This window comes from Ptiloglossa arizonensis, chromosome 2 (genome assembly GCF_051014685.1).
Source record: "Ptiloglossa arizonensis isolate GNS036 chromosome 2, iyPtiAriz1_principal, whole genome shotgun sequence".
Taxonomy (NCBI): Eukaryota; Metazoa; Arthropoda; class Insecta; order Hymenoptera; family Colletidae; genus Ptiloglossa; species Ptiloglossa arizonensis.
The window spans coordinates 16347683-16372414 of NC_135049.1; the positions used below are offsets into that span (position 1 = coordinate 16347683).

At 40.4% G+C, this 24732-nt stretch overlaps 3 protein-coding genes across 5 annotated transcripts; 1 reads left to right on the forward strand and 2 right to left on the reverse strand.

Moving 5' to 3' along the window:
* Nucleotides 1-169: 169 nt before the first annotated feature.
* Nasp (Nuclear autoantigenic sperm protein) lies at nucleotides 170-18866 on the forward strand. Its single transcript, XM_076305489.1, has 3 exons — nucleotides 170-408; nucleotides 16717-17454; nucleotides 17770-18866. Exons 2-3 carry the CDS (start codon nucleotides 16717-16719, stop codon nucleotides 18424-18426), a joined length of 1395 nt encoding a protein of 464 aa, XP_076161604.1. The 5' UTR covers nucleotides 170-408; the 3' UTR covers nucleotides 18427-18866.
* LOC143143795 (uncharacterized) lies at nucleotides 2646-14717 on the reverse strand. 2 transcript variants are annotated; one of them, XM_076305501.1, is made up of 5 exons: nucleotides 14552-14717; nucleotides 12072-12296; nucleotides 4848-4955; nucleotides 3691-3828; nucleotides 2646-2923 (listed from the first exon to the last, which is right to left on the reverse strand). In XM_076305501.1, exons 1-5 carry the CDS (start codon nucleotides 14631-14633, stop codon nucleotides 2661-2663), a joined length of 816 nt encoding a protein of 271 aa, XP_076161616.1. In that variant the 5' UTR covers nucleotides 14634-14717; the 3' UTR covers nucleotides 2646-2660. The 2 variants fall into 2 exon arrangements, with proteins under 2 accessions (XP_076161616.1, XP_076161617.1); XM_076305502.1 differs by lacking the exon at nucleotides 14552-14717 and adding an exon at nucleotides 12406-12862.
* Rempa (intraflagellar transport protein rempA) lies at nucleotides 18628-24591 on the reverse strand. Of its 2 annotated transcripts, none has more exons than XM_076305477.1 (6): nucleotides 23538-24591; nucleotides 23208-23455; nucleotides 22824-23142; nucleotides 22533-22749; nucleotides 19492-22399; nucleotides 18628-19409 (listed from the first exon to the last, which is right to left on the reverse strand). In XM_076305477.1, the coding sequence occupies exons 1-6, from the start codon at nucleotides 23799-23801 to the stop codon at nucleotides 19097-19099; spliced, it is 4269 nt and encodes a 1422-aa protein (XP_076161592.1). In that variant the 5' UTR covers nucleotides 23802-24591; the 3' UTR covers nucleotides 18628-19096. The 2 variants fall into 2 exon arrangements, with proteins under 2 accessions (XP_076161592.1, XP_076161591.1); XM_076305476.1 differs by having other exon boundaries at nucleotides 19492-22462.
* Between the last annotated feature and the right edge of the window lie 141 nt (nucleotides 24592-24732).

The window sequence follows — 24732 nt, forward strand, 5'->3', positions numbered from 1 at the left end:
AACATTATTTTTTAGAACCTAATTATAGTATATATTTGCTATAAAAGTTGATTGAATTCAAATCGCTACATTCCTAAAATAAATGCATCCCGCCTTAAGGTGAGAAATGGCGGTAAAACGAATGCGCATGCGCGTCAGATGTTTCGTTCACATCGATGCTGACCGCATCGCTGTGCTCTTGTGTGCCTGACGCTCGCACAAGTTATACGCGTGCCGGTAATAAACCGTTGTTTGGCATAACGGTCGTTCTGTTCAATCTTCCTGACTCTTTGTATATAAATTTAAGCGTAACTGTTAAAGTAAAGGTCGCGATACACGAAATTTTGCGCGCAAGACTCACAAGGAATAGTGAAAGTGTATCTATTGCTAAGAAAGCGTCAAACCTCAAGTAATTCGAACGAAATAAAGGTACGTACATTTCATTTACATTCCACGTGCATTATTATTCTCTTCGATCTTGTCGTTGTATAGTCGTTAAATGTGTTCTTTGGAATAAAGGTGTCAAGAAACGAGATGTTTCGCACGTTCACGAAATAAGGTTGCTCATGTTCGAACGGTTTTAACGGGCAATATCGTTCGTAACGCGCAGTTTATTTTTGTACATACATTCTCGAGTTCCAATGAGTTCACGCTTCTACTACCTTTGTTGTTTACCACCACAAAAAATATAATCTGTTTGAATCCGTGAGCAGACGTGACGTGTTAGTACGTGCATATGTATAAGATGTTATTGAACATGATGTATAGCACGTCCCGCGTTACATACACTTCTAACGACTGGTCACGTGCCCCGTATTCAAGTATTCGTATCGCTCAGAACGTTGTATATGTGAGTTTGCCCATCGAGATCCATATTTTTACGAAGTCTGTTTGCAAAACATAACCTTTTATTGATAAAGAATTACTGTTTGTAACTTTAATTTTGAACGTATTACCGTATAACCGACAAAAGTGAAAGCATCCATTGCCCCCTAGTATAATATTTATTCATGGAGTTGAATACAGGGAAAGTGGAAAGTCAGAGTATCGGTGTTGTTTATACATAGCTCATTCTTTTTATTGCATTTATGATACATTAATTCCGATATAACAAATAACAAGGGTCAGGTAAAAAATATGACAAGAAAATATTATCAGAAAAATGCGTTTTGTTTAAATAAACACTCGGAGAAAAGTTTTGCAAGCTTATTAGTATTTTTTTTTCCCGTTTAATCGTTGAACTAGCAAAACTTGAACCCCAAGTACGATAGATACTTTTCTTCAAAGCATCTATATTTTCCTTAAATCTTAATGGACGAATTGCAATTCACAATCCTTTGTATATGATACATTTTTGCTGGCATAAGTCCTCTTTTTCACTGTAACAAGTCGTAGCAAAAGCTATATTCTTCTTGCAGACACGCATATCGTTGCTTACATTGGCTCGAACAAGTTTACTGCTATACTATGCATATTACAAACATGCTTATTTCTCTAATTATAAGGCGATCGAATTATACTATAGGCATCTATATTATATTATGCTCCGTATTTAAATTTTCAAACAAAATTTTAACAAATATTCCTGCAACTTCTAAAACGTGTAAAAATACTTCAAATTGAAATCAACAAAATCTCGTGTAAACTTAAAAATCTCTATTGCAACTTTGCGTAAAGGATCGTCTTAGAAGATTGTTAAAAGTATATCTAAATAGACAGACTAGAACGAGTAAGACTTTGTTAGTTTTGCATTAATTGACTAATCTGACTGCAAATTAAAACATAGGTAAACGTTTACACTGTTCTAAGTGTTATAATGTAATGCTTCGGTCGAAAATAAAAAGCTTACCTTTCCTAAAGGTTATTTTGTATTCATGCATTTGTAAATATTTTACTTTTATCGTAAAGATCCATATGAAAAGAAGGTTTTTAGATTATGTAAAGATTCAGGTACAACATAAGTGTATGAAAACTCGTAGAAAATGTACAAAACTTTAAAATATGAGAAACTTAAAGGTAGAAAATTCAATACATAGAAATTCCATTTGGTTTACAAATAAAATCTCGTACGGTCCTTCTTCGCATATAGCTCTTTACTCAACCATTTATGTTTTCTTTGTCAAAGACTAGAGATTACTTGGTAAATTGTATAAAACTTTGCGTTCAGAGTAATGGACAAAAATTGTACTCCTTGTCATGCCTTGCACGAATTCAAGATAAGTTCGAGAAGGTTGACAAATAATATGCGATGCACATTACCTGCGGGTAAATGCAAAACAGTTTTACCTTCGAGGTGGTCATTTTCAATTGTTATTTCATTTCTGGAAAAAGTACCCTCAGAATTTGTCTCGATGTCGAACCCAATTGCATACTCTGCTCGAGTATCGGTGTTCTTGCATTATTATCCAAAACTCTTAAGTTTTTAAGATACGATTTAGCCTTTTCATTGAATTCTCTTCGCAATGTGTAGCACACACCGTACAAATAAACTTTCTTATTATCCATAAATTTGTTCACCTTAAATTTAGAACAAGCGGAAACACGGTAAGATCTATGATCTGTTTCCCATAACGGATGGAACATTCTTTTTCCCTGCGCCAAAGCACCTAGAAAGGGTCATCGACATCGAAACTCTATCATAACTCTTGGAAACGACCTTAGACCTCGAAGGCCTCCCACTGCTACGCTATCATAGCAGCGATGGGGCTGAAACGCATTATTTTGCTGAGCAAAATCCACGCTATTGAAGCGAGGGCGCAAAGCGTAACGCCACCCCAACCAAAGTCCATGCTCCAGGAGGTGCTGAAACGTCTGGCCTTGAGGACGCTACGTGGAGCCGGTCCACCGATCACACCATCCTCAGGGCCATCCAGTATTACTCGTGCTCCGCGATCCTGGGCTCTCTTGAAATGAATTATCGTCAATGTGAACAACGCGAACGTAGCTGCAACAATTGTTCCATGTTAGAAAGACTCCTCGTCCGCGTAATTGATACAACGGGATTTAAAATTAATTCGTTCGTGTCGCAGAGTTTCGATATTAAGAAGAAAAAAAAACTTGTCTGGGAACGTCTTATCAGCGATAAGAAATATTTGCCTTTTATCGCGCAAAACGAGGCTGTGGTGAAATAAAATAACACCTTCGCTTGTTCGTAGAAAGTTATCGAAATAGTATCGAAAGCTCGTTTCGATGCAGCACCGAACGAGTTTAATTTAATTCACAATCGAATGCAGCACTTAACGAAGAAATCTAAATTAAAATACTTTCGATCATCGATTACGGGTGCTCGGTCGTTTTATCTAAAGCAAATATTCCAAACGTTTCGCGTACAATTCGAGGAACGAAATCTTTCGTTCGCGCGGATAAAATAAATATTACACAACACGATACGAATCTAGCGAGAGGGTAACGCATCCATCGAAGACGCACGAAACCAGAATCGGTACAAGCTAATTGCAGCATTCATCGGTGATTCGAGTCTCGCTGAAAACTTGCAACTTCGTAACAGTATTTAGCGTTTTCCCTTACAACAAACCGTTTATTTTGTGGTCGAGTTCACGAGTGCTTAGAAATCCTTGCGGTCACCGAGCTTGTCGACCGCAACCACAGTACGCTGCACCGATGAAGTTTGCTCGGTTAATGCGATTATCGTTACGACGATCCTATCTGCCGTGTTTTTCGAAACACGTTGATCATCGTTGATAAACTTACCGGCCAGAAGGTACATCACGCCCGTAACGAGAACCGCCGATATTTGATGCCTGCACAATCCAAAAAATCCAATGAGAACCGCGGTGCTCAGAATAATCAGGCAAACTAGAGAACAGGAAATACTCAAATTCTGCATCCCTGGGGAAAAAAAAAGATAAACACACGTCGGTCTTAAGTTAAACCTTTGCACTCGGTCGGCGAGATACTCGATAAACTTCTCCGTAATAACGGGCTTCTCCGAACCAAAAACTTGATGTACGGCATAAGTTTATTCTGTTCATGGGGACACGTAAGTACTCTCTGCAAGTGCTTAAGGCCACGAACGTTTCGAACTACGTAATCGCCAAAGTAAACTCATCTACACCGAATACCAACGATACGTACTCTGTGCGTACGACTCGGGTCACCTATTGGGAAATTTTACGATAGCAATAATAAGCATATTTGGCAATATTTTCCGACTAACGACGACCATTCTTGATCTATTGCTGTTTCGACTAACGCGGTTCTATTCGGTGGACGCAATGATACGATTTTGCAACGGAAACAACAGATAATGCAGAGTTTTAATCCCTTCTCTGTTCTGTGCGTCACATGTGGTGCGCGGGTACTTATTTTGAAGCAGTTGTCTGAACATAACAGACAGCGTCGGAGCGTTCGAGAAGAAAACCGATAATAATTTAATATTTGTGATAATATTTTCGCTTCATAATTTGTATCTGCTCCAAATTTATTGCTCCAAATTTTAGCTTCCTTTATCGTTGCGAAGAAAACAGCCACGTTTTCGTTTATCATTTTTTCCCTCGGTTGATCTATATTTGCATATACATATATATATATACACGCATACATTTTACGATTTTTAGATACAAAAAGTACACAACTCTTGAAATTATAATTTTATCGCCGCTGTTTACAGTATTCATAGCGTTTTTTGCATAACCGTGCGAGGTCCATAATTGGACTGGAAGATCGATACAACAACGTATATTACGCTTTTGGTTCGGAATAATTATTTCAACGAGACGATATTGAATATTATTCCGTCGTCAAGTTCATTTTTAATCGCCACGGTGTTCCGTGCGACTGGAACTCTTTTGAATGGCAGGAATCGATGAAATACGTAGCAAAAGAAAGAAGACATCGGTTGTACTCACGATTTTGCCAGGCGGCGCGGATCTCCTCGTGTGCTTCGTCGGGCGTTAAGTAGTTAATGCACCTCCCTTGCGGAAAACCTACCTGACCCAGTAGTCGTATTTCCTCCTCTGAAACGTGAGAAGTAAAAAGAAATGGGAACTCGACGCGTTTCAACGCCGCGAAACAACACCGAACACACATTTTCACTCGCTTCTACTTCCGCCTACCCCTTTTCCAATTATTATTTATATTATTTCTGCGAACGTTTTTCCACGCTGTGACGTTCGAACGAAATTGGATACACGCGGTCGCTCTGAGTTTTTTTTTTATATATATTATTTTTCGCCGTACCCAACGACTCCAACGCTAAACATTTTCTATCACCATTTCGCATTAACGCTCGTCTCGGTAACGCGATCTTCGTACCGTTCCAAATTCGGTCAAAGTTTTATTACTAATGTTTGTTCAGAGATCGGGGACATATCATCTCCAATAATTCGTGGCTCAATGGTATCGAGACGTAAAGAAAAATTCTCAAGAACCAAAATAATTCTTATTGCTCCAATTATAAAGAGAATCCAGTCTAGTAGACTAGAAAATAAATCTAAACGAGATGTAAAGAGAAATTCTTAGGAAATAAAATAATTCTTATTACTCTGATTATACGTCGAGATATATCCGTGTCGGCCCTATTATTCGTACTTGCGATCTCTCTAATCGCTATAGAATTTTTCCTTACCCTTGATTGGATCCAATGGTTTCTTTAAGAGGAATTTTTGTACGGCTATATATTCTCGTCGCGATACTGAATTAATTCTAAATCGATGAGTGTATCGAGGGTGTGTATAGAAATTACGGATAATTAATTGCTTTTTATTGGTGCGAGCTTCCGATTCAGTTGAGATTATGAAACGAACGCGCAGAACATGGCTTCGAACCAGGTGTATTGGGTGGCCTTAATTCGAGGGTAACGGTCAATTTTTACCCGCATGTAGAATTCTCGTTTGCAGATAATTTTACGTATGACCGATTAACTCGCTATTTCTGATGAGTAGTCGAATTAACTTGGACCAGGAGCGCGGAATAGCTCGAGCGTGAGATTCGATATTAGATTCCGAATACTATCGGCTCGTTGAAGAGGATGAACTTGAACGTGGATTTCCGTGAAATGTCAAGAAGAGGAACAGAAGCCGTCGAGGCCGTGGAAACTTCGGGAATTGAGTAATAATAAATCTCGAAGCAGAAATAGATCGACCCAAGTTCACTGGGTCTAGGTTACTCTCCTCCAAACTTACACGCTCGTTAGGAACTCGAATAACACGCTTCGGTGTACACCGGTGATAATTAACAACGAAGCATTTTCAACGAATGTCAAACTTTCGAATCGATCACGGTTGTACGGGAACTTTCCGACTGTAATTTATCTGTAAATTTAAAAGCCGATTCTCCTTCGACGAAACACGAACGAACGATTCGTTCGAGCGCAGCTTTGCAGAACAAAAAGTTTCTCGAAAATTTTCAAGACGACTTTCTTTTACTCGTACGTGGCCTAAAAGAAGCCAGTCAACGTTGAGTTCGTAATTGAAGCGAATTTTGTCCACGGATCGATGTAACTGAAAAGTTGCTGAGATTTTCTCAATAATTTGCGCAATGAAATACAGTTCCTTTTGGTTGTGATTCGAAAGACACCGAACCACTGAATACAGCAGTGAATTTTCACCGATACGATTGAAAGTGATGCTCGAGTTTCATTTTTAACTGGAATCGATCCGAGAATTTCGTCCAAAAAGGCCACGTTGAAACACATTGTTCAAAAACACTGCTTTACCCGAATTTAGTCCGAAAATTATATTACTCCGTTACGATCGGTTTAAGAACCAATATCGCTGTCCTAAAATTGTAAACTGTCTTCAAACATTTGATCAGAGAAAGGTTTTAAATTGCACGTAGAGAGGGGAACTCGTCACAGTCGCAAAATTGCTTCAGGATTTATGTATTTAGACTTATTGGCTGATTTTCGTGAGAAGGTCGAGCAGCTTCGAGACATGTGCACAGTCGACTTTAAATTACGCTTCGTGCTTGGCGTGACCGGGAACCATCAAAGGAAGTTCCCCAAAAAATAAACGAACAAATTATTCAGACACACGCGTGACTCTAATTTCCCAAACCTTTTCGAAGGTCGGTACGATCTCACGTGAACGGATCGTCGTATGAGTTACGATGCAAGCTCGACGCGACAATCGTGCAAAAGCTTTCGTAGAAAATTATTCCGCTCGCCAACTAAACGCTAAGTCTCCGAAAGAGTAGGTAGATCGTCTCTGACCCCGTTCGTTCATTTCTACCGCGATTTCGGAATCTCTTTCGCACCGTGAAACTCTAGTAAAAAGGATTCAAGACACTCGAACTCGGATACTTAACAAGTACGTTTCCGTATAATCGATCCGAAGAGTTGAAACAGTCTCGATACCAATCTTCTTTTTTCCTTCGCGAGACACTGTTTTGAAAACTGTTGCGTATATTTCATCAGCGCATCAACGCGTGCCTTTCGACACAGCGAATACACGTATCGGTTCTTCCACTCTCGCTCGTTTTCTGGAATTTTTTCGCGCCAAGGAAACTCGAATGGTAGAAATTTATGGTCTATCGGGCTTGGACGTTGTAATAAATTCATTGGAAGATGGTTAAACGAGGAACGTGAAAGATTGAAATAGTAGTTGCGGTTCTCATTTCTCCTCACGTTTTCAATGAAGCGAGAAAATTGAACGATCGGAATGTACAATCAACCGTGATTGCACGCCTACACGTGCAGAGACACGATCGCCAGAAGCTGGGTAGATCTTCCTCGTGGAAAGTCAAACTTTCCGTCCCGTTGGGAGTTTTTTTTCTTTTTCTTTCTTTTTTTTCAATTAAACGTTCGACACCGTCGTCGTTCTCGGCGAAACACTCGGAAACGATTTCGTTACTCGCTGCGTTGCAAATTTCAACGTTTCGCTTCGTTCGTCGCGGCAAAAATTTGCTTGAAAAATTCACCGCGGAATGTCGTGCTCGACAAGACCGCATCGCAACGATTAACATAGAGCACCGTGGCTCTTTCAAACGTGAAATAATTGAAACGCTGGTTACAAGGTACGCAGAGATAGAAAATCGATTATGTACGGCAAATTCTCGACTTGCGCGGTTAATACTTTCACGATGTTTACAAATACGTTGTAGATCGAATTGTACGAACACGATGCGTTACAAGGGGAAAGAAAGATCAGTTTAAAGGGAACGATTTAACAGGGCGACGAGTCGAAGAACACGATCACATTTGCAATTTATCTTTGCGCTCGGTAATTATTTCTTTATTTCCAATTATCGATATGATAAAAATTCATTCTTCCTAGGATAAAATAGAAATGGAATTAGACGAAAATATTCGTTTTATTTTCAATCATTTTTCATCGGAATTAATCGTCCAAAGAAGAACATTGTTTTGCGATCGTCGAGTTTTTGATCGCTCGAAGCATTTGAGAGGAAATATAATGTTTAAAATATTGACTAAAATTATTCGATTTTGCTGGTTCTGCACCATGATTATCCCTTTTGAAAATAACGTGGTACCGTTCGGTGAAAGCTTTGCGAACGATGTAGACAAATTTTTGCCTAATCGCAAACTTTTCGAAGGCTGACTTTTAAACACGTCGGATCTAAATACGATTAATAATTACCGCCAGGACCGATCTTTCTTTCTACTTAGAATGCATTTGGTATACAATTTTCGTGGTGAAAGTTAATTAAAGTTAAGTAGATTCGTATATACATCTTTATAAAGAGAAAAAATTGAAGAGAAAGCTTTATTTAATGTGCATATATACATACACAGGTACATTAGGTCTACCAGAACAAAAATAGAGGTAGAAACACGTAAATATACACGAATTCACGTTTTCCGAGGACTCGCTATAATTGACTCTAAAACGTGGTTTGTTGAACATCTCCTTTGTTGCTGTGCAGACAAAAGTATTCCAGAACGAATATTCTCAAAATATTTGAGAACCTTCGAACGAGTCTCTATATTTTATTGTGCATAAAATAAGCCATTTTGTAAAAACAAATTTAGTAACGTACCACTACTTTGGAGGAAGAAAAAAAAACAGATAACGTGCCGCAATTCGTATATTTCAAAAAATTAAAATCAAAATTGAATAAATTATTTTATTACTGACAAATATAACGATACTGTTACACAGCGAAATTTCTTTCGAAGAAGTCTCCTTTGATTGCACAAAAAAAAGAACTGCATTCGAAAAATTTGTCCCATAAAAATGATGACATCGATAATTATAAAATAAAGAATAAACATGGAATAAATTTTGTTCTTGGTCATTGATAGCGAGAGAAGAAATTGTGTTTCAATTGTTTTACTATTATTATTCTTTTTAGGAGAAACTTAATTGTAACTGTGTCAGCTTTTTATAATTCTTCCCTGAAGAGGTTCCTCTATGTACATGCATATCGACCGAAACGTTCAAACGTTACGTTTAAATGTGACATAATTACAGGCAAGTTTGTTTTTAAGACCGCACACATAATCTACTTTATTTTCTGCATAAAACAAAGAGATTGGTCCAATTAATCGTTAAAAAAAAAGTATCGCTTCGCGTTACACGTTGCAATTCTTGGAACGAGCAGTATTTTCGTTTGTTGCGTCACGCCCGACTGTACTTTTCCACGATTGACTTTTTCTGAGCCACTTTGTCCATTCTCCTCGGGAAAAACGACACAGTTTTCCTTCGATTTTATAAGATTACACTACTAGGCGTGTCTCGTAGAACGGGAAGAAATAAAGATACACTACGGATGAAAAATGTCGCAGCCGGAGTACTTCCTGTGTCGTCACGCGTAAAAATAACATTCGATCGTTCTCATTTTGACATTTTCGTGACAATGAAACCACTCTGATCAACTCCTCTTAAAGTTACAAGGTACACGGTGTCGTTCCTTTCTTACACCATCCTTTGATCCTTTTACATCGAAGACGGAAAAACGAACAAGGAATTAGAGATTTTTATACAAATGTTCGCAACCGCACTATGTAAATTTTCAAACGTGGCCTAGCAATTAATGCTGGAAAATGAACGCCAACGATTCAGAACGTTAAGTAATAAGTAGCGCTCTTTCTCCGGCAAAAGAGTAATAAACACGCAGGTTTCAATTTCACGTGACTCTGTTCAAGGTAAAGTGACTTTATATAGATTTTATTCCGCAGAAACTTCATCAATTGGCGTTAAACTCTCGTTTCGTACACCTTCCAAGTAACATCTTAACTGTTACGTTATTTACGTTTATGGAAACATACAAACGATTTCGATCACTTCGAACGTAACATTTTGTCTTTCACATCGCAGTTTCTTCCGTCGATTAAAAATCGTTTCGAATCGAATAAACTTGAACGAAATCAGAATCGAGACGATTATGTATTTTATCAATTAATTCGCGTTATAGATTAATAAAATAGTAACTATCGCTTCGCTTAAGTGTGGGTAATGATTTTGATCTTACTATAAAGCGAAACTGGTAATGACCTCACTGTATAAACACAAGCAACGAGGAGATAATTCCACTTGACTGGAATACGTTGTAACGATTATCACTTGAAAGCGAAAATCGCAGTAGTATGCCTTTGTGGCTCTTCTGTTTCTTCTCGAGTGGAATAACGCGTTATTAATTAGTTATCGAACGAACGACAAACAATCAACGGAACTAGAATTGTTCGATCGGAGGTTCGTGCCTCCCTTAATTTCGTTTTTAATCCTTCGAGTAGCACGAATGTATTCACATTTATCGATACCTCGATCGAAGGGTCGGACCTTAAAAGTGATTGGTAGGAACTTTAAACGAAGAAACATCCAAGATATTCACGGTCATGGCATGCCTGGGTAGACAGTACGATGTTTCAGATCCTAATCGACTGGTCGATAGCTTGGTCAGAGTCAAGGTGGTATCCACATATAGAACGCATTCGTACAGCACCGCGTCGTTCTAGATACATCGATGCGATTACGTGAAAACGGTATGCACACGTGTGTCATTGTGAACTCACGTGCTGCAACACTGACTTTCTGTGAAAGTTAACGACGAACGAACATCTTCGAAAGCGAATCCTCGAGCTTCTCGCTCGTCCAAATTGTACACAGAAGAAGTATTCTCGCGAGAAAGTTCCCGACAAAATGAAACACAGAAACGACTCGTTTCGGATCACCTGAAACTTGGAATTTACCTGTCTCGAATCAGGTGGTGCAACTGGAGAAAATACAGCAAAATTTGCTCGAGAATCGTTTTGTAACCGGTACACAGAACCGCGAAACGTAAAAACAATAACCAAGTTAAGGTCTAGGTCACGGAACAGTTACTTCGGACCCGGCAAAAGGTTGATCGTTACAGGACAATTAATCCTCGTCCAACTGTGTCGCAAAAACGAATGAAAAGTCGAGATGTCTCAACACTTGTGACGAATAGTCTAACCCGTAATTGTAGAAGTTCTCTCGGGCTGGCTTTCTCGTATTCAAAGTAACGTGGAACTCTCGTAATCGTTATATCGAAACGTTCCTCTACCGTGAGTTCGTTTCATTGTATCCTATGGAACAGTCTTGCTCAAGGTCGGTTCATTTTCTTACAAACGTTCACCATCTTCCTCTACTTCTACGTGGTCTAGAACCAACTATCGCGTTGTATTCACGATCGAGGCAAATTTCATCCGCGACGTGACTGGAAAACAACTATTGCGAGAATTCGATTTTCGATCATTTTTTTATTGTAATCTAGTCGCACAACCGAACCGCCCAAATCCACGAGTTCTTCGTCGTTAACTACAACGATCAAATTACAAGGATCCTAAATTCAAGATACATTCGATGTACCTAACGCTAGAACTACCGACAATGGACGCACTCCAATTTGTCTCGGGTCACACAGGTATCTCAGTAGTTAGACGAGGAAAGGACAAATTAATTTACTCGTACCATTAGTTCTCTATTTCGGTAATTGTCCACGAATATTGTAAGCAAGGTTAATAATCGAATAATTTCAAAAAGAAGTTCAAAACAGGTGAAATTGACTCCTTTGATGGTTCTCTGGTGTTAACAAAAGGAACCGAGTCCATCGTGTTACGCGTGTTGTTCCAAACGGGACCAGGTCGAGGAAATTTTTAAAAAGACCGTGTCGTAGAATGTTTACGTGAATCGTTAGCAAGGATCACTTACCCGTGAGCGAAACGCACATGATCCAAATGCCACCGTACATTGGCACAAGGAAGGTCGGTCGTCTGCCAGAATGATGATTTCTATGGGCGGAAGCGGATCCCAGCATCGCCACCTGCCCGTCCAAGTACCACGTGAGAGTAACGTTCGCGCGGTTCAGAACCTCCTTATCCCAACCAACTTCTTCCCAATGGTCCGACATTATCGCGCAACACAACAGTGCAGTCGCTGGAACAGACAAGACGAGAAGTTTCTCCGTAGAAAATTGCCGCCGTTACGTTCTATGTATCGTTCTACTCGATGTCGTGTCTTCTTTCCGTAAAAGTGTCCTCGTTACCGTAACTCCCTGCAGGACAACAGCGATCGACCCTCCGGCGGTATGCACGATAATGAGACAATGTCCGGGAAAAGTTACGCAATCCTCGAGTGTTCCTTCCAAGTCCCGAGTTTCGCGCAAGAGGATCACGAGGAACGCGAACAACTGTGGTGAAAATGATCCGTGAACTCCGTACCGCTAGATACCGCCGCCTTCGTCTTCGTGGATCCGTGACGAAGGTTCAATGTTTCAAACATTTACGAAGCGCTCGAGATTGCAGCAGACCTTGCCGGTCCACGAACACTCGGGAAGAAGGTAACCCCAAAGAGGTCACCCGATCGGGAATCGTTGAACGGGTGTCCACCTCTCGACGAACTCTCGAGTAGGGTAGAGTCGATACGGCGATAAAAAAATGTTCCACCGTTATTTTCGGACACCGCGTTGTATATATCCCCGACGATACAACGATAAACGAATCGACGAGGAAAGTTAATCGAATTCTTCAACCTTGATATTAATTTACCTTCGAGAGAGGCGAGAAATAAAAATTCGCGCGACCGTGCTCCGAACACGGGGAGAAAACGAACGCTGGAACTTCTCTGCGCCAAAACCGACTGACATTTACACAGAAATATACGCGTATGTATGTATATACGTTTACTTGGCTCTAAACCACGCGTTGTTTTTTTCTTTTTTTTTTTCTTTTGCTTCTTTTTCTCGTAACAATCGGATAAATCTCCCGCAGAAAGATACGTTCGCAAACTTTGTCCGACGAACGGATCCCATTACGAGAGATTAAAGGGTACGAGCGCGGAACGTTGGTCGGGATCGATGACAATAAACGAGAATTTCCGCGTTTAATACTTGCCGCGAGGACAGTTAATAAGAGGCGTCGTTTTCCGCGCGTCACCAGCAGACTCGTGCGGACGCGTATGCGTGTGTGTATATGTGGACGCGAAAATTTTATTGCATAAGAAATCCGGTAACAAGGGCCCTCGAGCATAATAGAGGACGGGAACACTTCTTTCGAGTGACCGTGTCCTCTGGGTGAGAAAGTACACGATGCAACGAGTTCAACCGGTGGTTGCTGACCGTGTTACGAGAACTTTCGAGTCGATAAAGAAAAGACGCTAACGAGCATCGCGACGGCCACGCACAAGTGCACGATCGGAACGCGAGGAACGAATTCCAAGAAACTCCTTATAAATATAAATCTCGCCGATCGTCGAAAGCGCGAACAAGTAATAATCGTTTACGCGATCGACCTTGCGAAACGATACGAGATTTAAAAAAGAACAGCGTATTTTTACCGATCGCTGTTCGATTGCGGTGTTTACCAAGATGGTTCGATTAGTTGGAAACGCGCAACGAGTGCCGGAGAACACAAGCCCGCGAGGATAGATTTTATCCGTGTAAATTATAGATACCGTTGAACGCGACCGATTCTATTGTCCATCGGAACGTTAATCCGAGGAAGGAAGGAAGGAAGGAGCGTTTTAGGCGTGCAACGAGAGCAAACGTTTGTCCACGTGCTCCTACGGGGCATCGATTCGTTTCTCCTTGGTCATGATCCGTTTCGCGGAAGCTTCGAATGCGATAATTAATCGATACACCGACAGGAATAGTCATCGATTACGTCCCTTGACACACCGAAACCTAGCTCCGCACACTCGTAGTTGTAGCTATTGACAAGTTCCTTTCGTACCACCGAGCGCGGAGAATGATATCACCTATTCGTCGTTCGCGCGGTATCAATCGAAACAACGAGTGAAAAAGTATTCTCCAATCGTTCGGTCGCTTCTCCAAAATCCTTCGGTGGTATGACCGCGTTCGAGCACCGTGTGGAAGGAAAAACACCGTAACTCTTCGAATCAGCTGATCGCGCAACAAAGAAACACCCCGTGCGCGAACAAACACGACGAAACGAGACGAAACGAAACTCTGCATCGATGGAAGATTTCTCCGTTCCGGTTAATCGTTCACGATTGCAACAACCGATCCGTGGGATCGTTTGTTACGTAAGATTGTTCGCAAACCGCGTGCCGGTTGCACCGAGCGAGCGAGCGAACGAACGTATCCAAACAAAAACACGACGCAACTGAGCTCGGGGGCGATTAAAAGTTCGGTCGGTGTCGTCGGTCGTCGAAGTCGCGGTGGTGAGGATTACCTGCGAAAGTGAGAGCAAGCGTGCCAACGAGGAAAACGAGACGCGGACCAGGGCCCCTGGGTACACGGGTAGTAGGCTCCATCCATGCAGGTGGTGCCCAGGGCGACCGCTGGCACCCCACTGAATCCCGCACACCGCACCGACAGTCGCCAGTTACGCACTGACCAATCGACACCCCCGGAGCCCGTCTGTTTTCGGCGAGTCTCCTCCGCCACGGCAAGGGGGCAAACGACCAGGACGCCCTCTCCGTTCTGCGTCGAAGCGCACGAAAATCGACCGACGTACCACCCAACCGACCACCCCACCCGGATGCTGCGGACACCCCGCTTCTGCTTCTCTCCAGCCCTTTCCGTCCCACTCCTTTCTTTTCCTTCTTTCACGTCCTTTCCCACCGTACTTTGGTTCCGTTCCCTTCGTTTAATTGACCCCCTTACACCACGTATCCGTACCGTCCAGTTTGCGAACGATCAGAGCTTCCTTGGTTCTCCCTGTTCTCCGCATCGCCGTTTTGCGCAGAATGTATTTCAATCGAGTCTGATTTGTCGTACGATTCCATTGCGGGTAGGCCGTCACCCACTCGGTTACCAGTGTCTCGACCCGATCGGTTTTAGACCATTTCGAGCAGGTTTCCTTCGTTTACTCTGTTTTTAACGTTACCGATCTTCTGTAAACAGTATATTACTCAAAATGATCGTCAGATCAAACGGAGCGACCAATACGGATGCTCGAACCGAATAAGTAGACTGAGTGAATCATCGTCCGGCCGAACGAAGTAACCAATTACGATGCTCTAAATAAACGAGTAGTCTGAGTGGGTCGTTGCTTGGTCGAGCAAAGTAACCAACCCTAGATTCTCCAACTAAATAGAGTTTTAGGGTATTTCGAGCAGGTTTCCTTCGTTCTATTTTTAACGTTACCGATCATTTTTCACACCGATCTTCTGTAAATAGTATATTACTCAAAATGATCGCCAAATGAAACGGAGCGACCAACATGGATGCTCGAACCGAATAAGTAGACTGAGTGAATCATCGTCCGGCCGAACGAAGTAACCAATTACGATGCTCTAAATAAACGAGTAGTCTGAGTAGGTCGTCGCTTGGTCGAGCAAAGTAACCAACCCTAGATCCTCCAACTAAACGGTGTTAAACCGATCGAATCGTTGTCAGATTAAACGAAGTAACCGAGCCTAAATCTTCGAACTGAACGATGCGAGTGACCGAGTCATCGTCCGATCTAACGAAGTAACCATTCCAGATTTTCCAACTGAACAGTTGGATCGAGTGAATCATTGCCCAGCCAAACCAAGTAACTAACCCAAATCCTACAACCAAGCAGTTCGATCAATTTCTCAACAGGCTGCTTGTATGAAAGTCACACCGTCGATTGTCCGCTAACGACCTGCTTACAATCTCTTTAATACCGACACGGCAGGTATTCAAATGTCTCGTTATTCGAGACACGTTGTCCGGGATACTCTCACGGTTAACAGTCAAAGTTGCACGATATTCGGTACTCTCTGTATTTTTATCGAATCGACACTGATATTAGCGTATCAATGGGGAGAAACGCGTTCTCGCGTTAACCCTTTGCACTCGAGGCTTCTTCGCTAGCAGAAACTTGCTCGAGAGAATCCTTCAAGTCGTAAAATCAATCCGGAATGAAACATTTTTATGTGTACTTGGCGTACGTGCGTTTACAGTCCACAAGAACGTAATATTTAAATTCGAATTTGAATTCCAAACCACGAAGATTTTCCCGGATCGAAAATAGTACACCGAATTAAGGTGGCGATCGAGGATCTCCTCTCGAGTTCAAAGGGTTAAATGATACTCACGTGGAAAGCGTAACACGTATCACTCGTGGAATAGAATATTCTGTACACGTTTCGATCGCATCGGAACATTAGAGTATTGGACATTATCGTAGGTGAACGATCGAAAGAGTCTCTTACTCTTATTTACCGAATTGATAGTAATTTCGAAGGAACCGATCGTTCGTTCCGTCCAAAACTCTTTGTGGACAACGAACTGTGAAAACTAATTTCCTCGGGCTTCTACGAGAGACAGTAACCTCTCGAATGATCACCGTGAAAAAAACTTTCGTTAATTTGACACCGATTGTATCGACAATTCCTTTTATTTTTATTTTTTTCCCCATTACAGATGGCTGACGTCGCCGAGAGTGCAGCATTCACCGATCCAGCGACCGCGATATCCCACGGGAAACGGCACCTGTTAGTACGGGATTACACCATGGCTGTGACCGCATTGGCGCAAGCCTGCCAGCTGCTCGCAGAAAAACACGGGGACACTGCGGATGAACTCGGTGAACCCTATCTACTCTATGGCCGTGCTCTTCTCGGTTTGGCGAGAGAAGAAGCTGGAGTATTGGGCGGTGGAGTGCCGGGCACGGAGGACGCGGAGGAAGACGACGAGGAGGACGAGGAGGAAGTCGAAGACGAGAAACTTAGCAATGTGGACGAAAAGGAGGAAGAGGAGAACGAAAAGCCCGCGGACAAAGCTGCTACTGATGAAACAAAGAAAGAGGAAGGCTTTGAGAGTAAAGCTGACAAATCAAAAACCGCGGAGGAACCCGTGAAACCCGAACCGGAGAAGAAAGAGGAGAAGGATGAGAAAATCGCGAAGAGTACGGTCGAGTCCAATACACCTGAAAAGGAGGAGGCGGGAAAATCGGACGCCAACAAAACTGACGATAGTAAAATAGCGGAGCAGAAACAAAAGGAGGAGGAGAAAGCCGCGGCTGGTTCCAGTAAGGAAACGAATCACGCTAATGGACCCTCGTGTTCGAACGAACAGAATGGCGAATTGAAGGAGAACGGTGAGAACGATTCTGAAGATATCGGGAAGGAAGACGACGAGGACGAAGTGAATAATTTACAGGTATACACAGATACAGGTTACTTGCGTTAATTTTCCGTTATTTACCGTGGTTATAGTTGTTAATCTTTCACGATCCAATATCGCGTTACCGTTCCACGGTAAAAATTCCTATCTGAGATAAAAGATTACGATACGGTCATCGATGTAAACTAGAGTCTAGACGTTACTGCACAACTGTGCAAGCAAACGCAGAAACGAAACTAGACCACGAAAGATTAATGAAACGCGTTGCGTCTCCCGTAGATGTCTATCGTACAACAAACAACTGATATTTAGAGTTACGTAATCGAATGTATATTTGTGTTGGAATTAAAGGTGGCCTGGGAAGTTCTGGAACTGGCAAAACTGGTCCTATTAAAACGTGAACAGCCCGGTTGGAAGTTGCTGGCCGACGCTTATCGTCTCCTGGGTGAGGTGGCCATGGAAGGAGGAAACTTTCAGGGTGCTTTGAACGATTTGCACCGGTGTCTGGAGCTCTTGCAGCAAATCGAACCTCGTGAACCAAGAGCAATAGCAGAAATTCATTATCAGCTCGCGTTGGCCCATTCCTTGGGCAACGAGTTCGATGCCAGCATCGAAGAATTCAATAAGGCTACCGAATTGTTAGAAACGCGCATCAAAGAACTCGAGGAACTGAAAGAGCCGCCCAAAACCGAGGATTCCTTTTACACGGTCGAGGGAGAGATACAGGAGCTGAAAGAGCTATTGCCAGAAATCCGAGAAAAGATCTCTGACATGAAGGATTTCAAGCAAGAGGCTTGTAAGCTGGTCATAGAGGGTATTAAGAGCAAAGTGGCCGGCGGCTGTTCGAACGGTGCTGGCCCAAGTGGTAGCGATTCCATGTCTACGCCGAAAGTTCAAAAGCCAGCTAGTGACATATCCCATCTGGTGCGCAAAAAGAGAAAAGCCGAAGAGCCAGAGACAGAGGTTGCATCGCCATGCAAAAAGCCAACACCAGAGAAGGCTGTTTGAATGTTCCACTTGGTTCGGTGCGTTTGGGACACTCTTGATCGTTACTTTGTTTCGCGCGGTGAAAATTAAAACTGTATCACTGAAGGAATTTTTAGAGTTGGACCAAGGTAGGGTAACAATATTCAATCCAGCGAAAACGCGATACGACTCGATACCGTGGAAGATATTTTAGCAGAAGCACACCGGAAACGCTCGTTTTGACTCCTCTTATATTTTTTATTCATTGATTATAATTCAAATGTGTGTTATATTTCATTATTTTCGTTGTCTGTACGATACGTTTATTTATTGTACCTTATTACGAGGTTTTGATAGCACACGAGCTGTGCTAATTACCGTCTACATTGCGATTGTTTTTAAACTCTTATTCACTAAGATGTGAAATATTAAGGAATAAGGTTGTTCTTGTATAAGTCTGATTAATAAACGTTAAATGATGATTTTTTTCTAATTGTCTATAATGGTTATAGTTGGAACCATAATCTAATACTAACATTTCGTATCGCACAAATTATCCACGCTATATTTTTCAAATTACAATATTATACAAATATCTTAGATTTAATCAAACAACGCCGTATGCTTAACGTGTGCAATCACATTCCTGGACGGATTGTTAATTCGAGTTAAAAAAGAAATGTATATACATATATTATTCTAGTTAATATATTTATTCGCCTAAGAGCTCTTCGATATCGTCTTCTCTGTCAGAGCTTTCTTCTCGTTCGATTTTCATTTTGTAACCGAGCGCTTCCAACATGCTCACGTTGTAATAATAACTCAAATTAATCCCAGGTACTAAACGCTTTAATTCCTCTATCGCAGCGCGTGCTTTATCAGTGTCGCCGATATTGATATAATACTGCGTTATGGTGGCAAACAAATCACCACGACGGACTGACTGCTCCAAATCAGATCCTTGAGAATCGAGCAGCTGACGAACTTGTTGCATTGCTGTTCCCGTTTCGCCCCTGTCAAATAACCTGTAACAATATTTTATGTTTCATTAACAATTTTATTTTATAAATTTCTCTTACCACATATAATGTGAACACAATTACATACTTCTTAATGTCTAGATACCGTTTAATCGTTGCCATTCTATTGTTTACCAGATCAACGGCTCTTTTATGAATATCGGGATCCCTAGGATTGGTCACCTTTGCAAGACATCTGCTGGCTTGATTCAAAGCATCGAGAGCTTTCTCATAATTCTGGAATTCATCTATTTCCACTTGAGCGCAGGCAACATAGAAGTTGGCCAAAAGATCCATCGCTTTTCCCTTGGAGTAAAAATTGATTATATTTTTCAGCACCTCTGGTTGATTCTGCCAATCCAACGACTGCAGATAATTGCCGGCCATGATGTAGATCTCTCTTTGCCTGGAAACTTGAGCGAAGAAGCAAATCTTTTCCGTATCGCCAGATTTTAGTAACGCTTTCATAGCTCTCAGTTTATTGCCAGCTTGTGTAAACTTCTTCGTCGCTAAATGATAATTTCCTTGTTCAAAAGCAATTTCACCGATTCGTTCTAATATAGAGATACGAATTTTTTCAAGACTCGCATCATTGTCAGTCTTTTCCAGTGTCATCTTTTCCGCAAGATCTTCGGATAATAGAATATTATGCTGTTGTATCAGTTCTAAAGCCTCCAAGTATTTTCTTCCCGTGGCGAGTAAATCCACGGCTTTCTCTATCTGATCATTCTGAACGAAATACTCGGCGCATTTCTCTATTAAAGCAGGATCAGAATCTGCATTAACATCCATAATGATCAACTGCAAAGCACTGTATTGTTTGGTTTTGAATGCAATATCTAAAGCTTTGTGCAGTAACCCAGCTTTATGGTACAGTAAAACTGCTTTATCAGGCTGGTCATTTTCCTCATAGTATTTTGCAACATCTATTTGCGATTGCCTCGGTGCCAATACAGCCAAGGGCCATAATTCTTCATGCATATCGTGTTCTTTGCATAATCGAATTGCATTTGTATAAGCTTTAGCAATAGTATAAAAGTGAATGGCTCGTGCAACAATATTTTTTGATTCATAATGTGCAGCTAAGTGATATGCAGAAGCAGCATGATTTGTACGAGACACCAAATCGTTAACTTCATCCTCTCTACCAAAATAACAAAGTAATCTTGTCATTGCTAAAGTATTCTTAGCTTGTTCGTATAAACGCAAAGCTCCCTCCATGTCGCCTGTTGATTCTATATATTGTGCATGCCAATTTTTTATTTCTGGATCCTCAGAATTGTTCAGATACGCTACCAAATCCCTGGGTCTCACAAGCAGCATCCGCGGTACCTCGAACCTATGACAGTCCGCTTTAGTATACATCTCAATAGCTTCTGTTATTTTACCTTCTTGCTCAAGTGATTTCGCATAATTATAATAACATGTCTTTTCACAAATTTTATTTTCATTACATGCCAATTCTATGGCTTCTTTGAATTTATTGCGAGCTTCGAGAACCTTGCATAACAGATCCAGTCTTTTAGCTTCCCGGAAAAGGCGATCGGCATCACTATACAAACCAAGTTCCACGGCTAATACACCCACCTTAGCTTCCAGATTTAAACTATCATCTTGCATAGCTTCTCTAAGCGCTCTCGCTGCTTTAGCTTGCTTCATATGACCCAGACACAAAAGCGCCATATTCAACTGCTTCGTCTTCACACACATTCTGGCCAAACTCTTCCAAATGGCTTCATTTTTAATAGACTTTATCGCCTTGAAAGCCTCGTCCATATTAGCAACGCTGATATGAAAACTGAAGTCCAAAACAGCTTTCTTTGTAATTGCATCGCATATACCTAGCTCTTCAAAATCTCTCATAAGCAATTTTTCCACTTTACTATTTCTATCCGCTGTGTTTTCAGAGTTCAAAATAATAATGTGTGGAGTCTGCACACCTAACACTCTACAATTTTCATCTTTAATTGGTTTTATATCCTGCACAACTATTCCATGATCCGATGTAGCAAACATTGATACTAAAACTACAGTAGCGTTTAAAATGGTAGAGTCAATCTCATCGTTTTCTTTCGCTAAACGCTTGGAATCTCGCGTCTCCAATTTTTGAGCACGACATACCAAAAGCTTAGGATCTTCAACGTCCCAACAATGAGCAGTAACCAATCTTCCTCTACACTTTACGGTTAAAGAAGTACTATCTTCGTCAATGTCATCAGATGCTGCGAAATCAAATTCGAGTATTTGGTCGCTTTCTATATCCCAAATGTATAAAGTTGAACTAGGCATCAAATTAGCCATAGCAACAGTGATGGATACACAACGACAATCCGCATTGCATCTAGCCTCAATGATCTCGGCAAAATCACTAATCGCTTCATAAGTCGCCATTGCTCTGGTATGCAATTTGGCTTCCCGCTTACTCAAATCCCAAATTTTTAATATACCGTTCAAAGATGCAACTGTTAGATATGGTCCAGTAAGATCCATTGTGATTGGTTCACCTTCTTCTGGCAATGTAGGTAGTATCTGAATAATTGTACCCTCCACTGATCGCAGTTGTATGACCACAGGCGTCAGAACGATTAAAGTATGATCGTAAATTAACATTTTTTCCGTATCACAAGTAAAACTGGTAATTACAGCGATATTTATGGAACTCTCCTTGTGAATTCTATAAGACGCAATTTGTCTACCTGATGAAACGGTAATATATTCTTTGTTAACAGCAACGAGTTGTACTTGAATATCAGTTTTCAAAATGTAAGTTATCTCGTTAATCTCTACCAAAATCTGAGTAGGACTAAGTTGACTAGCGCAAACACCATCATTATATGCAGCACACATTGGTTGTTGATGCAACACAAATACATTCGTGATACAATTAACAGCAAGAAGCGGGCTTCTCAATAAAGCAGCACCCCATGTTAGTTGTTTCACTGTACCATGAATACTACAAGACTCTGGTACAGTTGGCCAACTACTCTCGTCACTATCTATTTCAATTTTTCGTTTCCATAAATAAATTGTTCCCAAATTCGTTCCAGCAGCCAAAGTGCCTGTAAAATATTTGCAATGTATTTATTTGAACATATTCTGTACTGCAAACAAAATGAAATATTACAGTACCATTATTTTTACAAAATGATATGCTTGTACAGATCTCTTGTGGTGTGGCAATACTTCCAGTAGATGAATCTGGCGGAGTCAATACATAGGTATCACCGGTATGAAGATCCCAACAACGAACACCTAGTTCTCCTGTAAGAATTGCTAAAGTATTTCCACCAGTCCAACATAATGCTGGAGTAGCTTGCGATATATCGCATCTACTGATAAGTCTCACCTAAAAAAAGAATAATAAGTTTATATAAAATAGAGCCAATGTATTAGAGAAGCATTCATGAAAGAGGTCATCACTTTTGTTAATTCTGTAAGACGTCCAGTGATAGGATCTGCTTGAAAATGTCCTATGTTCAAACCCTCTGTCATAATAATAACTGAATCTCTAGTCTGATGATGTAATAGAAACTGTAATGCAGCACCACTTGTACTAAGTACTTCCGTACATTGTCCCTGATTGTCGACAAAATATATCACACCATTAGTAGTCCCAATATAAAAAGCATGGTTATCCTTTTGAGATACAACAGTTATTGGTGCAGCAGTTCTAGGACGCCAAGAACTAAACATATCTAATGCTCTTTCATCTCCTGCAACTGCTGCTTTTGCTAAACCACTGAAAGTGATTGATATTAATCAATTATTTTCATACAATAAAACAGAAATATACTGTGTACAAACCTTATATCAATTGTTGGTTTCGGTGGAATGGTTTTAAAAATTATTTGTGCAAATGAATCTTTTAATTCGTGATGAAATGTCATTAGTAATTGACCTCTTGAGTCAATTTTCCAACCAACTATGGATCCAGAAGTATCTGCAGATACCAATCTTCCTCCGTGTTGACTCCATTGTAGAATATTAATAGGATCACGATGTGGAGTAACTACTATATTAAATTCATTGCTACCAGTATCACCTGGCCACACCTAAACAGCCATTCATATAAATCTAAATGAAATGCTTTTGTTCTCATTATTTTGGAAAAATTAAATTATTAAATTATTTTACCCGTAATTCTCCGCTTTCCCATCCTGCTGCAAGCCATTGCCTTTCTGGGTGCCATCCAATAGCAGTAACCTGAGCCACAGAATGTTTTGGTGATTCCACATCTTGAATAGGCTCTCCTTGATCATCATAAATAGTAACAAAACCACCCTTATCTTGAGAATACGATGCAACTGCTAACAATGGATAACTGACGTGCCAAATTGCATGAGTACTAATTGAAGCTATTTCTGGATTTTGTACACGCGTATCAAAGTACAGTGACATTATCCTTTAATTGCTTTATTTTCACTGTCAACATCGAAACCGTTATACAAATAACCTATAATATATCTCTTGAAAAACACTTAAATTTTATTAACATTTTTATCAATACGTTTTGTTTTGAGTCTAAATTTTTGTAATCATAACTGCAAATTAAAGATAAGTTTGATAGTATTTTATTTATACAGAAGCTATAAAATCATAAATTTGCTAGTCTTAAATATTATTTACAATTTATACACATTTATGTATAAATTAACATTTTAATATCTATCAAAAGTTTTATTTAAAAAGACAAATTTTTTCTGAAGCATTTGACAGTTCACAACTTAGTTGATATATCGGTTGCTATAGCAATGCAGTGACACAGGTAAATATATTCTTTATTTCCTGCGTGACTGTTAGAAGGTTTCCTGCATGAATTAGTTACAAATGAAATAACAGTAATAATGCATTTTTGCTTCACATGAGTTAGGGGGTTCACAGGAAAAAACTAAAATTTTCCAAGTTTTGTATATAATATGTATCTTCTATTCTACAGAAGGAAAAACAACTTGAAACTTTCACATCTTTTTCCTGGATTCATAATTTAGGGTCGCATAAAGCAAATGAAAACAAAGAAGGGAAAAAAAGCTACTGATTTCTCGGAATGAATTTATCGAAGTACACTAAATTACTTTCACATTTTTACATTTCATTAAAATATGTTAAGTAGTCAAAAGTTGACTATAATACATTTAACAAACCATTGTTTGTTACGAGTAATATCGATCAAATTGAATACAAAGTTTCCTGTCCCATTATTTGTACAGGTAAATCTTTATTCCCTTCCTAACGTTTTAATTTAGAGAACGTAAATATGCAATTTTATTATATTGTACATAAGCGCGCAAATAGGGTACGTTGCGACATCTATGAGAACGAAAAAGAATTA

Excerpts from the sequence above, each read along its gene's own strand:
- LOC143143795 (XM_076305501.1), bottom strand. The coding sequence starts at position 14,633 with ATGGAGCCTACTACCCGTGTACCCAGGGGCCCTGGTCCGCGTCTCGTT. Across the intron at positions 4,956-12,071 it reads CATGTGCGTTTCGCTCACGG|AGGAGGAAATACGACTACTG; the intron begins GTAAGTGATCCT and ends CTCACGTTTCAG. Across the intron at positions 3,829-4,847 it reads CCGCGCCGCCTGGCAAAATC|GGATGCAGAATTTGAGTATT; the intron begins GTGAGTACAACC and ends TTTTTTCCCCAG.
- Nasp (XM_076305489.1), top strand. The coding sequence starts at position 16,717 with ATGGCTGACGTCGCCGAGAGTGCAGCATTCACCGATCCAGCGACCGCG. Across the intron at positions 17,455-17,769 it reads ACGAAGTGAATAATTTACAG|GTGGCCTGGGAAGTTCTGGA; the intron begins GTATACACAGAT and ends TTGGAATTAAAG.
- Rempa (XM_076305476.1), bottom strand. The coding sequence starts at position 23,801 with ATGTCACTGTACTTTGATACGCGTGTACAAAATCCAGAAATAGCTTCA. Across the intron at positions 23,456-23,537 it reads GGGAAAGCGGAGAATTACGG|GTGTGGCCAGGTGATACTGG; the intron begins GTAAAATAATTT and ends ATGGCTGTTTAG. Across the intron at positions 23,143-23,207 it reads AAACCAACAATTGATATAAG|TGGTTTAGCAAAAGCAGCAG; the intron begins GTTTGTACACAG and ends AATCACTTTCAG.